At 41.1% G+C, this 17,992-nt stretch overlaps 1 protein-coding gene across 2 annotated transcripts; it reads right to left on the reverse strand.

Moving 5' to 3' along the window:
• secisbp2l (SECIS binding protein 2-like) lies at positions 1–17,951 on the reverse strand. 2 transcript variants are annotated; one of them, XM_082534379.1, is made up of 18 exons: positions 17,693–17,951; positions 14,540–14,733; positions 13,162–13,489; positions 12,905–13,043; positions 12,102–12,325; positions 11,416–11,440; positions 11,148–11,260; positions 10,720–10,830; positions 10,503–10,613; positions 8,173–8,340; positions 7,867–8,008; positions 6,695–6,870; positions 6,481–6,613; positions 6,210–6,372; positions 5,284–5,504; positions 3,389–3,543; positions 3,044–3,263; positions 1–2,586 (listed from the first exon to the last, which is right to left on the reverse strand). In XM_082534379.1, exons 1-18 carry the CDS (start codon positions 17,711–17,713, stop codon positions 1,991–1,993), a joined length of 3,240 nt encoding a protein of 1,079 aa, XP_082390505.1. In that variant the 5' UTR covers positions 17,714–17,951; the 3' UTR covers positions 1–1,990. The 2 variants fall into 2 exon arrangements, with proteins under 2 accessions (XP_082390505.1, XP_082390504.1); XM_082534378.1 differs by having other exon boundaries at positions 11,148–11,263.
• Positions 17,952–17,992: the final 41 nt, after the last annotated feature.

A 17,992-nucleotide genomic window follows, 5' to 3' on the forward strand; every position in this document is an offset into this window, starting at 1 on the left:
TTTTCTTAAACAACATTTTAATGATGTTAATCATCAGTCCATAGGTTAAGAGTGACAACAGGGTAATGAGAAACAGCCTCTAACAATGCTGTTAATGATGTACAGTCTTAAGGAGACCATCTTAAATATCCATGTAAAGATGAGAAACACGCTGAAAAAAGTACTTCATTGAACCATTTTTTTTCTTTGTTCACATTAGTTACAAGACCTTTACCAGTACTGTATTTACATAGTGCAAAAAACACATTTGCTGTCAAATAACATACTTTAAACACTTTGATGGAAGTCATACCAAAAAAATGCCTACACAGCGTACCTTGAATCAAACTAGAAATACTTTCAAAATCCCAAGTATGATATTCAGTACACCGTCGCGTCCCATCTCCACATTGCATACAGCCTGACGTACTGCATCACTGTCGACGGGCCAACATCTCTCCATGATTCACGATCGAATACTTTTATCTAATTGGATTCCAACTATTACAATGTTTAACCCACCAAATGGCTTGAAGAACAGGATGATTGTATTTTTTAATACAATGCAAAATCAAAATCTCCTTTGTACAATTATATTTACAAAGGCATGTGCATGACTTGGTGATGACTTATTTAACTAGCGGTAGTGAAGCACTGAGGATTTTAGTTTTAATCAAATGTTGTTTGGGGGGGGGGGGGGGGGGGGGGGGGGCAAAGACAAATTTCTTTAGTTCACACGTTTGTCTTCCAGCATCCAGTTTCCCAATTATTTCATGAAGCTGTAAACTACACACACAGGCTCAGTGCTTTACTATTGAGAAAGTAACAACCAAGTTGTGTCTCATAATTTACTAGGGAAAAATGTACTTTCGGGATTGATTAAAGATCTCAGTGTTGATGATAATGATGCTGGGAACCTTGGTAAGAGACGGCTTGAGAGCCCCGCCATCAGAGAACACGAGTGAGTGGAAAAAAAAACAGGAGCATTTTTCTTTGTTTTGTTTTTTTTATGAAGCATGGACAGCATCTAGGAACTAGGACTCCATTCAGAGGAAAACAAACCCCAAATAATTTGACAATAGGCAAGATCAATATGACAAAACATTACATATTGTAGTAGAACCACCTAGACAAGGTTATATTCACAAAGCTTGATTTGCTTCTTAGAAGTTAAGTAATTTAAATCATCTGAATACAGAATGAGACACTTATTTATTTAAACATTAAAAAACACAGACAACTGATGCGCGGGAGAGGTTTTGGTACAAAGACAGAACCCCTGACACTGTAATATTCGGTGATGAAAGCTAATTGCCAACTAAGCAGTTATAAAGAAACGCCCTCTCTCTTTCTTTTCCTCCTGGAGCAGCGAGGTGAAATTAAACACACAAACACACACATTATTTACATAGCTAAAGCCAAAGGACAGAGCAAAATAAATGCAAACTGTGCCTCCAAAGCGCACACGCAAACACACAAATACTTGCAGAGCTGAAAACCCTCCGAGCTCTGAATAAAGTTAAGATGTGAGTTGAAAGGTTCCAACCTTCCTCCTCTGTGAGCTGCAGACACCAGCTCAACGTCACTGAGCGCTCATCGCTCGCTCCCACAAATGTTCCTGACTCTGAAAGAGTTCAGCTGTGGAGGAGGGAACGCTCCACCCTATATTCAAGTGTTGCAGGTTATGGGGCCAAAAAAAAAAAAAAAAGAAAAGAAAAATAAAGAGGGCATCCTTTTAAAATCATCAGATGAGTTTTGGTGTGAATCTATAACCCTCAGACTTTGTTAGCTGTTTGGTCTGTGACTCTGTGTGGTTTTACGTTGGTCAGTTTCTCTGTAATGTGTGAGTGTGTGTGTGTGTGTGTGTGTGTGTGAGTGAGAGAGCATTGGTCAGCTGGGTGGATACCTGAGATTATGACTTGTGTCAGGGGCTAGACACAAAGGAGGAGGGCTGCTGGTTGCTGTGAAGAGGGATGTGTGAGAAGGAGGGAATGTACGTGTGTAAGTGATTTCAACCAGTGGGCTTTTTAGCCTCCGCTTGTTCTTTGCCTTCCATCTTTGTCTTTGTGATCTCTGCTGAATCAAGGTCCTCATCATCCTCACTCTGTACCCTCTCTTCTCCATCCTCTTCCTCCTCCTCTTCAGTACTTTCTTGGCTCTTTCCCAGCTGGAGGTTTTCCAGGGTCTTGGACACCCAGGATTCAATGCGGCTGCTCAGAGTGGGCACTTCTACAGAAATGGGTTCAGGAGTGTAGTCCTCCTCCTCATCCTCCTCTTCCTCAGCCTCCTCCAACATCCCAGGAACCAGGGTGGAAGTGGTGGAAGTGATGGATGAGTTCAGCGGCCCCCTGCAGCTTCCATCCAACGAGCCTGTCTCTGTGCTCTGCTGAGAGGCCAGCTCCAGCCTGTCGTCAGCTCGGACCTCATCTCTCTCTGGAGCCGGAGCCCTGGGCTGGGGAACGGTAGCGCCAAGAGGGGCGGTGTTGTTGGTAACTGGCGGGGCCTGACTGTCTCTCTGGGTGCCTGTTAAGGGTGAAGGGCGACTCAGCTCGCTGTCTACAGGCTCTGGGGCATCAGAAGTCTCCATCATGCTCCTCCAATTGGTCTCTGAAGGAAAAATACAACCACACGGTCCATTTTCTCAGATCACCAACATTACAGGTGAGGAAAGTAACTCAATAAACTACACACTACACAATAGCTTAAAAACATTACACCAGTGGTCCCCAACCTTTCACATGTTTGAGTTGTTAATACTTCCAAATAGAACTATCTGAATTTTATTCAGGAAAAAAAGTCTAAATTAATGAAAAGTCGAAGAAAACAACCATATTTCTCTAAACCTTAGTGTTGCCTACCTTGTTTCCCCATTAATTATCTCACCATCCCCAGGATTTATCCACAGAAAATTCTGTTCGACCTTTAAACCTAGGTTTGTAACAACTAATATACTGTACATTTAGATAAACAGAACTCTACTCCAACCAGCTACTACTGCCAAAGAGGTTCTTTGATAACACTGATAACATAAAACAAATAGTAAAGAAACAGAAACAGGGCTTACCATATTCCTTTTCATTAACCTCTGAGATGGGCTCAGAGAAGATGGAGCAAAAGGAGATGGCTGAAGCAGCAGAGTGGTTGCGGGAATGCCCCATGTGATGAGGGACCTTCTTGTCATTCTTCAGAGCCTCCTCAGCCTGCTCCTGCTCCAGAGCGGACACCATGTCCTTGTAGGCCTTCCTAGCCTCTTCGGTTAAAGAAACTAAATGGTTGAAGAGTCCCTGAGAAAGGCATTTAAAAAAAACAACAAACAAACAAACAAACAAAAAGATACAGAGAGCTCATCATCATCACCAACTTGGGCAGATTATGTGGATAAAGGTTTAAAATGACATGAGTGTCCTACCTCAGCTCCAGAATAGTTGAAAATGCCCACAACACTAACGGGCACCAGCTTGTTGACACAGCGTCCGAGAGCTTTTCTGCCCAAGGCGAACACAAACGGGATCTCCTGCTCCCTGGCCATCGCAATTACATTGTATAAAGCTTCATCCAAACCACCTGCAGCACAGAAAAACAATCAGTGACTCAAATGTATCACACTCGGGAAGAAGAGAAAACTAAACAAAACAAAAAACCAACACACACACACACACACACACACACACACCAACCATTTGGAGCTCCCACAGTGACATGAGTGACGATCACGGGTTAATACGGGTTAATCTTTAAAGCTCACAAAACAATTTCAACAACCGCCAGATAGCTAAAACAGCAAACAATTAAAGAGCAGGTAAACAGACTCTGCGCAAAAACGTATACACAAAGCGCAGACTCCCCCGGTCACACAACGGCACATACGCGGACATGCCGTCGGGTGGTGAAAGACGATATCTCACAGATTCCCAAACTGCACGTTTTGTTACTCTCTGACCAAAATTCACTGATCCAGCAGCAGAAGAAAACAAAAACTACGCGTCATGTTTGAAAAACATTGTCATGTATTCCCTCTTACTTTTGCCATTTTACTTCCACCATGATAACAATCACACTTCCTCCTCTCTCTCACTTGACTTCAAGACCAGATTCCCATCAAAGATCTGTTTGCTTTTTATGGTCAAGTCTACTTTTGTGTTCAGTGTTGGGTTTTTGTTTTTTCCTCCCCGACAAGAAAGCCTAATTTCTGCTGTTCAGTACTGAAGAAATGTAAACTTTTACAAATTATGCCAAATCACAAAGCACTTTGCTGTGTCTCTAATAAAACCTCTGTAACTTTGCTCTGCTTCACTTCCTTCCGTTTTTGATCTACTGCAGAATATTTTCAAGGTGCTTATCTGCTATAAAAAGCCTGGCCAGGAAAATCTCCTTCATATTTTTTGGTTTTATCCTCAATTACTCTGACACAAAGGCATCTGCTGTGATGCTTGCACCTCTGATTAAGTCTAACAAGTGTCAGCTCTGCTTTTGTACATACAAACTCAGTGTAAACGATCTAATTGCAAAGAAATAGTCAAATAATTTGGAATTAAATATTTTTAATTTACAAGGTTTAGATAGTACAAGTCCAAGACAAATGCTCATAATTCTGATTTTTCTGACTGTCCGAGTCAAAATCGAATAGAATAAAATGAAATCGAGACCTTGTGAATCAGAATTGAATTAGTTGTAGAAATCAGTGATGGTAACCTGCCCTAATTAGATCTCAAAAAATCTAATTAATCTAAAGCAGATAAACCGGCTTTCATATAATAATAACTGCAGAGCTTGCCCAGTATGGCCAGCAGGAAATGACATATCTTGTGGCCATGCATTACTAACATGTGGCTATGTGCATTTGATCTTATGGTCACACATTACCACATTACTTGTGGTAATGCAATAGTACCTCTAATATCTCGTGGCAAACACAGGTACTGCATTCCCCTTCTTGAATCCATTTTTGGTTGAGCTTCGTCATTGCTCAGTGTGTGAGCTGTTTAGTGCTAAATAAGTAGTATAGTTTTTTTATTTAGCTTTTTTTTATCATTTATTTTTTTTGTTGTTCCTGAAAATGACTCTATTAGGCCACAAACAGTGAATTAAAACAGGCTGGAGAGCTAAAATATGAAAACTGCTGTAATGGTCCTTAAAAACAGACATTTCTCTGTTAGCTGCAACATGTGACTGATTTCTAATTGCAACATAAATATATTAACAAATAATCATATGAACTCAAACCTATTGGCAGCTCAGCTGGTCAGACCTTAGACAATATGACCCAATATGGCTTGATGCTGGAGGTAGTACTGCAATAATCACCTTTGGCCTGAATCTTCTCACAGTTGGGAGAGATGATGACACACTTAATCTTATGAAGCTTCATGTGCTTGGTGACCTCTCTGAGACCCATGACCAGGCGACGCTTGGATTTAGCCTTGGTCGGATCCTTCTGGTAGACTCGCTCCTGGAAGCGAACCAGTTCCTGTAGCAGCAAAGTCACGCTCTCATCGATCTCTTTGCTCAGCACTTGGTTACAGTACCTGCAGAAGAGGGAGGGAGAAAGAAAGAAAATGAAAATGACAATAAAATGCTAAACATTCTTTTAATTGTAACAGTTAATTGAAGAGTGTCTTATGGCTAACAAAAAAGGACTAGGAGATATCTACTTGGAACTGACTTATGTCCTACAAGGCTTTAAATGACTTTCAAAGTTTATGCAGCTCTTCATGACAGCTTTGTTTGCCTCTTTGTTCATAATGCTTATGCTACTATACTTTGCTACTGGAAGTTCTACTGGTGTGGTCTGGGGAACAAGTGTCCTGGGGGTCATAGCTGAGAGGAGGAGTGTGGCTACAGAGGCCTTTTGAAGACTTAAAAGCTAAATCTGTTCTAGACGAGTGGGTTGGCACAATAGGCCCACATCAGGGGCCAGAGAGGGACAATGCTGTATTTGTGACTGCTGGCATACATTTTTGCAGAGAGAGGACAATGCGCTCGGCATCTGTGCCATACTCTACAATTCTTTATTGTACAGATCCGCCCTTAAAAACACCCGATAACATTCAGAGTATGCGTCTTACAAGCAGAGGCTCTGTGATTTTTGAGTGGGGCAAGTATTTGCTTTACTAACCAGTTTTGTTACCACACTTGGTTTTTGCAGACATTCCAGGCATTTCTTACTAAAGGTCTGCCCCATTCGATAGTCACAGTTATTCAGTTCACGCGGGGTAATAGTGAGCACTTACTCTCTGAAACGTCGGCTGTGGATCTTTGTGATGGCATTTGAAGCCATGGGACTTCCGATACCCGAGCTGGCAGGAGAACCTTGGGACACTGGGGTGATGCTGTAAGGAGAGTTCTGACTGGCTGGGGAAAGGGATGTATCACTGGGCACACTCAGACCATTTTCTGGATCACAAAAAACAGACCACAAATAAGAATGAGGAACTTTATAACGGATTAAAAAAAGAAAAGCGTGGGTACTGAATTACTTCACTTCTTGGTAATGACACTGACCTTCCTGAGAAGCAGGCTCTTGTGTAAGATCATCAGTAAAATGTAGACACTCATCCCCATGTTCGTCATGACTTGATGACTCTTGTTCTGCACATGGCTTCCCTTTCTTCCCCTCACGTTCCTTCAAAATAATCTACATAAACAAAGAGAAAAAATAATGTCTAACACAAAGGTACTTAAAGAGAATTTTAATATACTTTCTTAAATTATTAACCTTCTTGAGGGCTGTTGGTCGTTTGACTTTGGGGATCTCTCTCTCCTTCCCTCTCTTTATACGAGGTGCAGTGGAGTCCAAGGGATTTTGCGGGGTCGAGTGCGACTGCTGATGACCCCTCAACATAGACGGCACACTGGTAAAGCCTGAGCTGTGGAAGGGAGTAGTTGTTCCAACTGCAGACAAAGAGAATGAAATCTAAGTATATGTAGATGTGTGTGAACATAGGGGTCGTGATGTTTGGTTCAAGGCTGCATGACAAATCAAATTTTTATCTTGATCACGATTTTTGCTTCCTGCAATTACATGAACATGAGCAGGTGGGCAACATTTAAATTCCATGTTCTGCCAATTAAAAAAATGCAAAGCAAATTAAGTGCTGCCTAACTTCGACCACATGCCAATCACAGCTGCTCCCCACTGAGTGCAGCTTGAAGTTTCCTACACTTTATGCACAGCAGAAGGCAAAGAGCTTGTAACTCAAAGCAGCCAGTTGCTACATAGTTGTTAAATGGAGTACTTCAGATTTATCCTGCAAGCTGCCTGAAAACACACGACAAACTGCAGTAGAATTAATGCCAAAGATCCATGTCCACTAAGAACAGTTACAAATGCTTTAGGAAAAACGTTTCCTCTCGTGCAGTTAGTTTTTTCAAAGTAGCAAAACCCATGCTGTATTCAAAACGTCACAGGATATAAAAGGGATCTCATAGCTGTTGAATGCTTTGCTGCATATGTTCACATCCATCGTGTGGGTATAATTAATGGAATGAAAGAGTTCATCTTACTTTCCTGCTAAGATTCATTTAGAAAGATCAACAGGAATACACTGTAATGGTGAAAGCAGTGTCCTGACTTCATTCTGAAAGGTTTTTTTTTTTTTCCTCTTCTAAGAGATGCTCTTGAACAAAATAATTGTAAATATAATTTTGGCCATAGTTGTGCAGCCCTGGTTTGTCTGGACACAGAGGTAACAGTCAGTTACCGTTACCAAGCCAGCAACACAAATTCTGCAGCATTAGGCAACAATCACTACAAATCTACAGAGCACAACCTACTACAAGCCTCAAAGTAAAGAGCTTACTTTTGATAGATTTAGCTTAAATCCTTATTTCCAATTTGTATTGTAGGTTTTAAGCCACTTTTTAACATATGATTAACTTTCCCGATACCTGTAAAAGACAGTGGCTTGGTATTGGTGAGTTGCCTGGCTTTCATAGCCTGCTGTTGCTTCTCCAAAGCTGCCAGCATGTCTCCCAGGTCAAGCTCCACAGAGGTTTTGCTCTTTTTCCCTGCTGCTTTGATAAAAGCTTCCTGTCAGATGACAAGAGACAAAAAGTACATAGAATTTTTAAAAGGTTAATTACAACTGAAGAATACCAGGTTTGTGTGCTAAAAATAATAATATAATATTTTAAGGCCATGAAGTGGTGAGTTCCAGCCTGTTCCAGCCCAGGGAACATAAGCAGAGTTCATACCTGTAGTTTCTTCTGCTCCATGCTGATTTCAGAATATTCCTGTGCAGTGGCCAAGGCAGCAGCAAGAGCCTTTTTCCTCTGGCTTTTGGCCCTCTTGGGAACAGAAGTGGTGATGGGGATGGGTGTCTGTACAATGTTGATAGGGGAGTTTTCTGGCAGATTTTCCAGCTGTTATGAAAGTAGATGCACACATTAGCAAAGATGCAAAGATTTCCCAATACAATATTTGGTGATTTGGCTGCATTGATACACAACCATCAGGGGACAACAACAACAAAATATCCAGCTGTCAGAAAACAATTTTTCCATCCTGTGTGTGATTTGGTACATCTTAACTGCACTCTCAATTTCCCCTCAATCATGTACAACTTCAATTATCAACTACATTTACACACTGAAAGACATAATTGTGTCACAACTGAGTGATGGTGAGTAGGAGGATACACTCCAAATGTTTGTACTTATTTAAGGAGGTGATGTGCACTGACACTAGTTAGATAAAGAAATCTTGCTGGACACTTTGCTATATACACAAAGTATGAAGTAATAGTTATCCATTATATCAAAACGTTTGCATTTCCTATTTTTTTAAAATAAAAAATAAAATAAATTGCTTATATAAATCACATTTAACTATTAATGTAGAAAAAATAGAATGGCACATCTGTTCATGTTTTATGTCAGGGATGGTATCACTGCCTGATACAGGGAGTGCAGAATTATTAGGCAAGTTGTATTTTTGAGGAATAATTTTATTATTGAACAACAACCATGTTCTCAATGAACCCAAAAAACTCATTAATATCAAAGCAGAATTTTGTGGAAGTAGTTTTTAGTTTGTTTTTAGTTTTAGCTATTTTAGGGGGATATCTGTGTGTGCAGGTGACTATTACTGTGCATAATTATTAGACAACTTAACAAAAAACAAATATATACCCATTTCAATTATTTATTTTTACCAGTGAAACCAATATAACATCTCCACATTCACAAATACATATTTCTGACATTCAAAAACAAAACAAATCAGCGACCAATATAGCCACCTTTCTTTGCAAGGACACTCAAAAGCCTGCCATCCATGGATTCTGTCAGTGTTTTGATCTGTTCACCATCAACATTGCGTGCAGCAGCAACCACAGCCTCCCAGACACTGTTCAGAGAGGTGTACTGTTTTCCCTCCTTGTAAATCTCACATTTGATGATGGACCACAGGTTCTCAATGGGGTTCAGATCAGGTGAACAAGGTGGCCATGTCATTAGTTTTTCTTCTTTTATACCCTTTCTTGCCAGCCACGCTGTGGAGTACTTGGACGCGTGTGATGGAGCATTGTCCTGCATGAAAATCATGTTTTTCTTGAAGGATGCAGACTTCTTCCTGTACCACTGCTTGAAGAAGGTGTCTTCCAGAAACTGACAGTAGGACTGGGAGTTGAGCTTGACTCCATCCTCAACCCGAAAAGGCCCCACAAACTCATCTTTGATGATACCAACCCAAACCAGTACTCCACCTCCACCTTGCTGGCGTCTGAGTCGGACTGGAGCTCTCTGCCCTTTACCAATCCAGCCACGGGCCCGCCCATCAAGACTCACTCTCATTTCATCAGTCCATAAAACCTTAGAAAAATCAGTCTTGAGATATTTCTTGGCCCAGTCTTGACGTTTCAGCTTGTGTGTCTTGTTCAGTGGTGGTTGTCTTTCAGCCTTTCTTACCTTGGCCATGTCTCTGAGTATTGCACACCTTGTGCTTTTGGGCACTCCAGTGATGTTGCAGCTCTGAAATATGGCCAAACTGGTGGCAAGTGGCATCTTGGCAGCTGCACGCTTGACTTTTCTCAGTTCATGGGCAGTTATTTTGCGCCTTGGTTTTTCCACACGCTTCTTGCGACCCTGTTGACTATTTTGAATGAAACGCTTGATTGTTCGATGATCACGCTTCAGAAGCTTTGCAATTTTGAGACTGCTGCATCCCTCTGCAAGATATCTCACTATTTTTGACTTTTCTGAGCCTGTCAAGTCCTTCTTTTGACCCATTTTGCCAAAGGAAAGGACGTTGCCTAATAATTATGCACACCTGATATAGGGTGTTGATGTCATTAGACCACACCCCTTCTCATTACAGAGTTGCACATCACCTAATATGCTTAATTGGTAGTAGGCTTTCGAGCCTATACAGCTTGGAGTAAGACAACATGCATGAAGAGGATGATGTGGACAAAATACTCATTTGCCTAATAATTCTGCACTCCCTATATAAGAAGGACACATACACAGCCCTTATATTCAAATGATGGCACAGAGAACTGTGTTCAAAAGGGGTTTTGCCTTACCAGGTTTTTGGGCAGCTTAGGTTGCGTATGTGTCTGAGCTAGAGTTGATTCTGGTTTGTTGCTGCGCTGAGCGGCCCCACCAGAAGCAAGATCTGGAAACTCATCTTCATCCTAGCAAATCCACAGAAATCCATTTGGCACAAAATTCAAATTCTCTAAAAAAAAAAGACATGTCATGGTAACAGTACTGAGATATTCACAGATAACACTCGCTCACCTCAAAGTAGAGGGGCTCTGGAGTGAGGTCTGTGCCTGTGACTGCTACTGGCGGATGTCTTTGTTCCGACTGGTTGAGTGGCATACGCCCTTGACACCCACTGTGGTAATCCTGAAAGGCAGAAACAGAGAGTGAACACACCAGTCAGACAGGGTACCACTGATATTCAACAAGTTTCTCAACCCCGGTCTATTTGTGTAGCTAGTATCAAAGGAGGGGAACTTGTTGGGAAAGGAGGCCAGAGCAAAAATAGCAAAATAAACTAATTCACACATATAGCTGACTCAGTATTTCAAGGCATCTAAAAATGGCAACAACAAAAAGAAGAATGCTAATGATTTATGTAATTTTGAAACATGACAATTATTTCTCTTTAAAGTACATTATGCTGAACAAGTCTGTCTCTGCTCCACTGGGATCTATTTTACCTGTGAGAAGTTTCTCTGCTCGGGATTCTTCCTCTGATCTGCTCTGTGAAACTGACCGTTTCTGTCCACCCAGGACTTTGAGGTAGCCTGAGATGCTACATTTACCCAGGTACCTGCTAGTAAATATAAAGGGGGGGGGGGGAAGTATTTCTCATACAAAAGGAGCACCTCCATCCTTTTTAATACAATAACTACAGGATACGTAATAGATATCAGTATAAAACACAAAGTGAAATTGAGCTCAGAAAATATCTTAGACCACACTTACCAGTCATTACACCAGCCTCTACTCCCTATAACACACACAGACAAAAGGACAAAAAAAAGCTGAGCCATTTGTGTGTTTCACTACGTGGGCAAATAAATTTAAAGACTAGTACAGCTCCCTCATTGGTGTTAGCTCTGCTATGTACTTAAATTGGCTCTATTATAACTATAATAGCAAACATGAAAAAGAAAAAATAGACTAAAAGAGAAATTTGGAAATGTGGCACTTTATACTACATTATACTTTTATTATACTTTTTCCAAGTAGAACAAAAACAAATCCTCTGATTCAAAGTGCCCTCAGCACCTTTACTGTAAAATTGTAAATTAATTTAAGCTACATCTGATGAAAAATGTACATGCTACCTATCACTTTCGCTCATTAGTCCTTAGGCTTATGCAGCTTCTAGGCTGTGTGTTGCTCTAAAGCAATCATTTAAGTTCCACTCTAAGTACACATCAGAACATATTTTGACAGATATCACATTACTAAAGCTAGAGACACTGTAACTGACCTTTCGGTGTGACTTTAAAAATATTCAACTTCCTCTTCCCATCTTACATCTGTACAGCTTTGTTTATTTTATCCTTCACATGATTAGAGTTAAAAATATCCTTTGCTGATAAAATATATATTTCAAAGGTAAGTTTATTGGTTTTGGAGGACTTTGTCAGTAGGCAACATACCATGGGTGCTGCTGCGTTCTCTGCTGTTCTTTGCATCGCCCCGGTTCCCTGGTTATGTTTGGGGCTACAGTAGCCGCTATCACTGTCTATATCGGCTTCACTTGCACCAGTCTCGTTGTAGCTTTCAGCTGGATGGGAAGCCCGTCTTCTCTTTGTTCGGTTTTTCCACAGCAGAGGACTTACTCGCTCGGCAGCACAACGCCCTGATACCTCACCTGGGAAATCTGAGGACAAGGTAGAGGAAACTTAGACCGTCAAATGTAATAAAACTTCAGTCAACTTTACTCCGACCATCAATGTGACATTTTATTATTATATGGTTGTAAAATCCCAGCTGTGGAGTCAAACTATTTAAACAGGCTTGTTAGCTCACTCAAGCAAAAGAAATATTGCTGACATACTTGTCTGCGAAAGGTTAACCTCTCTAACTAGAAAATCAGCATTCCACTTTTTTTTGTTTTTATTTTTTCTTTAGAAGCACAGACATCACCAACATCAACCTGTAGGACTAGACCCAGCTCTTACTGGTATTGTGTCCTACTTCCTCGCTGACAGGAAAGAGTCTTGTTGTTACGTAAAGCAATTAACTCTAACAAAGTCTGGAATGTGTTCAACTTCAGCTTCCTTCAAGCGATAGGAAAAAAGGAACATGACTGACCGTAGTCATATTTGAACTCAGATTATTCAGTCTTCAGACTTAAAAGTCTTTCTTATTTGACATTGTTTATTGTTACATAAATCCTGCATACAGCCTGAGTGCTAGGAATTAAACATATCTTTAATTATAGCCACAGTATTCGTACCGGTCTGCTGTGCTGCATCCACCAACATTACGGTTTTAGTCCTGCCATCCGGCCCTAAGGTGCACACCTCCTTCTGTACAGCTACACTCCTGGTTGGAGGCCGACGACCTCTTGTAGGCTGGCACACACCCAAATGTTGCTGTAGAACAAAGAAAGGGCATTCTCACAAAGTTGATAGAGATAAATGGGGGCAAACGTTTTAGTGTGGAATAACATCAGTAGAACAAAATCCAAATAAAGCTGTTGATCTTCTGCACCTTTGGGAGAACATTAGACCGGACCATGCCTCTCCCCCGCTGACTGGTCATTCCATATGCTGGCCCCAGTGCCATGGGTCTTTCACTGACATCTGCAGACACAGGACTGACCACTCCAGCTTGTACTGGACCTGGATAGGTGCCAGGGAAGGGCTGGTAGAAGCCCATCACAGGTGGGCATGGCGCAGGCATGATTTGGTAGTAAGCGTAGTCATTAGAGACAGGCGGCTGGGGAGAAGACAAGATTGGGTAGGCCAGGTATGGACCACCAGGGGTAGGATTAGGCTGCTGCCAGCGCAGCTCTCCTCCATTATACATGGGATGTTGCCTGTGGAGCAGCAGAAAAATGACATGTTGGATTATTACCAATATTACACCCTTTCAACTAAACGCAACCATGAAAATCAAGCATGTCTTCTCCACCACAGGGTTTTTGTGGAAAGCTGTCTAAAGCCAGCTAAAAATTTTCTGTAACAACTTAAACAGAACAATACTCCCTTCCCTGAGCACACTAAACAACAACATACAGTACACCACAGAACATTGCATGTTAGCTAAATATCGGCAAATACTGAAATTTTTTTATATACCAATGCATCTCTACTTTGTGGAATTTGTTTCCAGTGTTTAAAACGTGTCTTCGTTTTTTTTTTTTAAACATGTAGCACTGCTGGGACAACTGATTAATATGTCCTCTACAAAATAAGAGGGCTATAATGGAAAGGTTATCATATGTAATGCTGGTTTGTAAGAGGGTACATGCACAAAATACACAAATGGTGATAACGATCCAGTTGACATTTTCACAGCCAGCCTGCTATAGTGGGCATTTCCTTGCATTCAAATTGTAGGGAAGGAAACAAAAGAACGGATGTTCGCAGGATATAACAGATCACTCAGGACAAAGAAAGAGGGACTGGAAACACAGATTACCCCTCGATATAAACTCTCTAAAGCTATGGAGGTTTCCATTCATAATTAAACAGTCTTACATTACAGAGCAATGTAATGGTTCAGAATCAGCGCATTGTTTCAAGGATCTGATCAGCATCTCGTTTTGTGAAGCACAACATTGGGAATGAAATGTGTGTTTTTTTCAATGACTTTAGTGACAAAGAATAAATGAGTTACTCCAAAAATAGAAGTAGTGGCGAACAGTTTAGAAGAGAGCAGATTGTTCTTATGCAGTTCAAAAGTCACCAGACTTCCCACAATGCTACAGGGTGCGATATTTCAACACTAGCAACACTGGAAAAATCCATAATTATCCTGAACTGGAACCACCAGTCCCATCAGCTCAGAGACAAGAGTTGGGGTTTCAGCCTTAAAGGTTTCAACCATACCCAAATGTCCCCTCATTTTGGGAGAGTAACACTACCTGTTGGGTTGGTTCTCCTGGACAAAAGGGTAGCAGGTGATGAGGTAGCTTGGAATGGGAGTACTTTCCACCCCTCCACTGCCTCCGCCCCCTCCTCCACCTGCCTCGCCAGAAAGACTCATGCTGACTAGAGATCCGTCAAGACCTTTCTTCTGTGGGATGAACGGTTCCACTTCAGGTGAAAGCTTCACATTCTGCACAGAGATGAATGAAGAAAGATTAATGACAGATGCTGAACAAAGGCAGACAATATTTGGCTCCATGAGAAGACGGAAACATATCTCCACCTAAGATCTATTTTTCAAATTCTAACTAGTCACTGAGCCAGCTGATCACATTTTCCACACATGTAACTAAAGAGAGCAATGAATAACATTATTGTACTGTTATTGCAACCCCACACCTACTTGAGATAGCTGTAGAATGAAGCAACAGGTCATAACAATATAATCATGAAAACCCTTCTATGTTCTCTGCCCGGGCAGGTTTGTGATGATTGATAAGCTATCGCTCTCATGTTAAAAAAAAATTCTAGCTAATGGAAACACTTTACAACCTTAATTCTAAAAACACTGCAAAACAACACTGACAGGGGACAATTTATACCCAGGAACATTAATACTATAGCAGCAAACATCCAAAAGAGACAAAGTGCAATTCACTGACTACCAGCAGACTGACCAGTGTTATGTGTTTTGTAGTAATCATAAACTATGCCACACATTTCCTCATACAGTTTCTGTTGGTTTACAGTCTTAAAGAGCTAAAAAACAAAACAAACAAACAGGAGGGCCTTAACACAAGGACATAAAACTTCATTGAGATCAGATATGACTTAACACCCAACTGGAAGGGAGACATACACAGAACACTTGCCGTTTATATGGTCGACTGAAGCCAAGAGGAGTTTGGAATATTTTTATGACACATTTATGTCATTTATAATGGGTGTTACCTAACTAGCAATTTCTATTCATTTTTATTTTTAGGGCAATCGCAATCATACATTCAAAGATAATGTTTGAGGCCTTGAACGTTACAATAATTTAAAAAAAATTAAGCAAAATATAAGTTAAAAGTTCAGTTCCAAACTCTCCTCAAAATGTTTCCTTTGCCATTTGTCTAGAAGTAATTTGCATTCAAAGTAGAAGTCAAAAACTTTACTTAATATCATGTCACCAAAGACGCTTTACAGCTTATTACATGCTCCTTAAATGCTTGTCTGACGAAATAAACAAACAAGAGGTCCTGGTGAAAAATAAGCAAAACACTAATGCCCTGAGGCCCCCCAAAAAAGACTTGATTTGAAATACATTTGATTAATATTAACAAAATGCAAAATATTAAGTAAAGCACTACGGACCAAATATAACTACCCCTCTTGTGCGTCATTAGTTTTTCCTTTATTGTTTACAAGAGCCGGACACACCTCTGAGACCGTGGTCTAAGTTGCCATTTTGCAAAAGATGAAGAGAGGTGACAGAGTTCAGAGTACAAAGATGGCCCCTCACTTCTGTGAAACTGTGGTCGGGATGCATGAATGGAGTATCAGTGCAGCCAGGGGATGTCACAGACAGCTATTGTCTCCCACTGCTATTGTCTGTGGGTAGTTACCACCTTTTCTTATGTAACCTATGGAGCTCATTAAATCTAAAGAGCGTTATGGTAAATGGAGCCTGCTCTGCCAGTTTGGTGACGATCACACAGCCATAAATGAAAGATTCTGAAACTCCCAGACCCCCAGAGAACGGTAGCAATGTCCATGACCAGAACGATACTTCCCCCAGAGTTGAGAACTACAGCAGTAGTTCTAAATGTATGCAGTTGCATACTATGGCTGACAGGATGATGTTACAGGATTAAGTTTGAGAGGATAAAGTAGGGACAGTACGACAGGATAAGCTAATTATCAGCCAAGCCACAATATGGAGGCCTTGTGTGCACTCTGGGTGAATCTTGCATTTTGAACAGTAGTAGAGAATCCAGCTAACAATGTGAAGGAAGACATAGCTGGTCAGAATTCATAGCTTGATTTAACCTCGTTTTTGAGATGGTTAATGCGTCAGCTGTGATTGAAAAAAGGGCAATGAGGTCAGACCCAGATGTGCATCCCTTGGGGATGATGGACTGGGGGGCTACTGATCTCACAAGCCTTTGTTTGTGCAAGCATTTATTCTCACACCAGCTGCTGTCAAACACCGGCAAACAGCATGCGATTGTGTGCTGAAACCAGGGTGGACAGCGAGAATGTTACACATAAATTAAGGAGAAGAACATCATCAGCATTGTCACATGTATTTTCTTAGAAAAAAGGATCGCATTTGACCTGTCTCATCCAGAAAAATCACCAGGAGGGAGCGATTTTGATGCCAGGTTATTTTGAGAGACTGGCAACAAAAGCCTCCGAACAGAAAAGTCAACTTTCTGCATAGCTAACAGCGTCAGAGGAATGACAGACATGCAGAAGAACCAGACATTCCTCTGCTGACGACCCATGAAACCTCTCCGCCTCTCCGATGACAACAGCAAACATGCAAACATACCCACCTGACTGAAACCTTTTTCTGAAGTCTCGAAGAAATTACGATCACAATTACACAGTTAATTTAAAAAAAAAAGTACTGCTACCGCCCACCTATCGCTCTGACTAAAATGACAAGCACCCTCAAAGAACAGCAAAGGTGTTAGCTTTAGTTAGCAAGCCGTGCTAACATTTAAGCAAGTCTGTCCATAACCACTGGAGTACTGCCACAGATATATTCCCAAGACAAAAAAAAAAATGACCAGAAACAAAAATGCTGGAACAATAGAGAACAAACACACCGTGTGCTACCTTAAAAAAAATCGCCCTTAACGCTTTAAATGCCGTTAGCCGTTTTACTATTAGCTTCCTAGCCAAATAAGAGGAGTGCTTTTATTGCTGTCGCTTGACAAAACACCGAAGCTCATTGTAGCTTTAGTACGAATAATGACACCAAAAAGCTCATTTACGCAACGAAGCCATTTGAATTACACTATCGCTTTAAGAGCAATGCAAAAAGGATCCGAATTTTTGGGGCCTCGATATAAACTAACGTTATTTATCAATTTCTAAAGGCTAAAGCGTTAGCAGCACTCCAAAAAAAACCCACACCAATTTGAAATAAACTGTACCTTGTTGTCACTCGCGTCCATGTCAGTCACCGACGCCGCGCCAGACCGTCATCGACCACAGTGTGGACGTCAGGATTGAAGTATTTTTAATTTCTTCATTGTAAATATTAATAACCAACAGTCACTCACACCCAGTTTCTAAGCAGACCCCCACCGTTAACTGCTGCTGCTGCGTCAGCTAGCTGCGCTCTCAGCAGAGTAGCTGGTGTCGAGGAGCGGACTGTCAGGGGGAAAATGGGTGTCACCTGGAACGGAAGCCGCTGAGGTCCAAAAAGTTTCAAGCGACTGGAAACCGTTTTA

Source organism: Aulonocara stuartgranti (assembly GCF_965226115.1).
Source record: "Aulonocara stuartgranti genome assembly, chromosome: 1".
In the NCBI taxonomy this organism is placed as follows: domain Eukaryota; kingdom Metazoa; phylum Chordata; class Actinopteri; order Cichliformes; family Cichlidae; genus Aulonocara; species Aulonocara stuartgranti.

Coding starts and splice junctions, on each gene's coding strand:
- secisbp2l (XM_082534378.1), bottom strand. CDS start 17,713: ATGGACGCGAGTGACAACAAG. Junction 11,264..11,415: donor AGAGGCTGGTGTAATGACTG/GTAAGTGTGGTC, acceptor TATATTTACTAG/CAGGTACCTGGGTAAATGTA. Junction 6,871..7,866: donor CAAGCCACTGTCTTTTACAG/GTATCGGGAAAG, acceptor CTTTGTCTGCAG/TTGGAACAACTACTCCCTTC.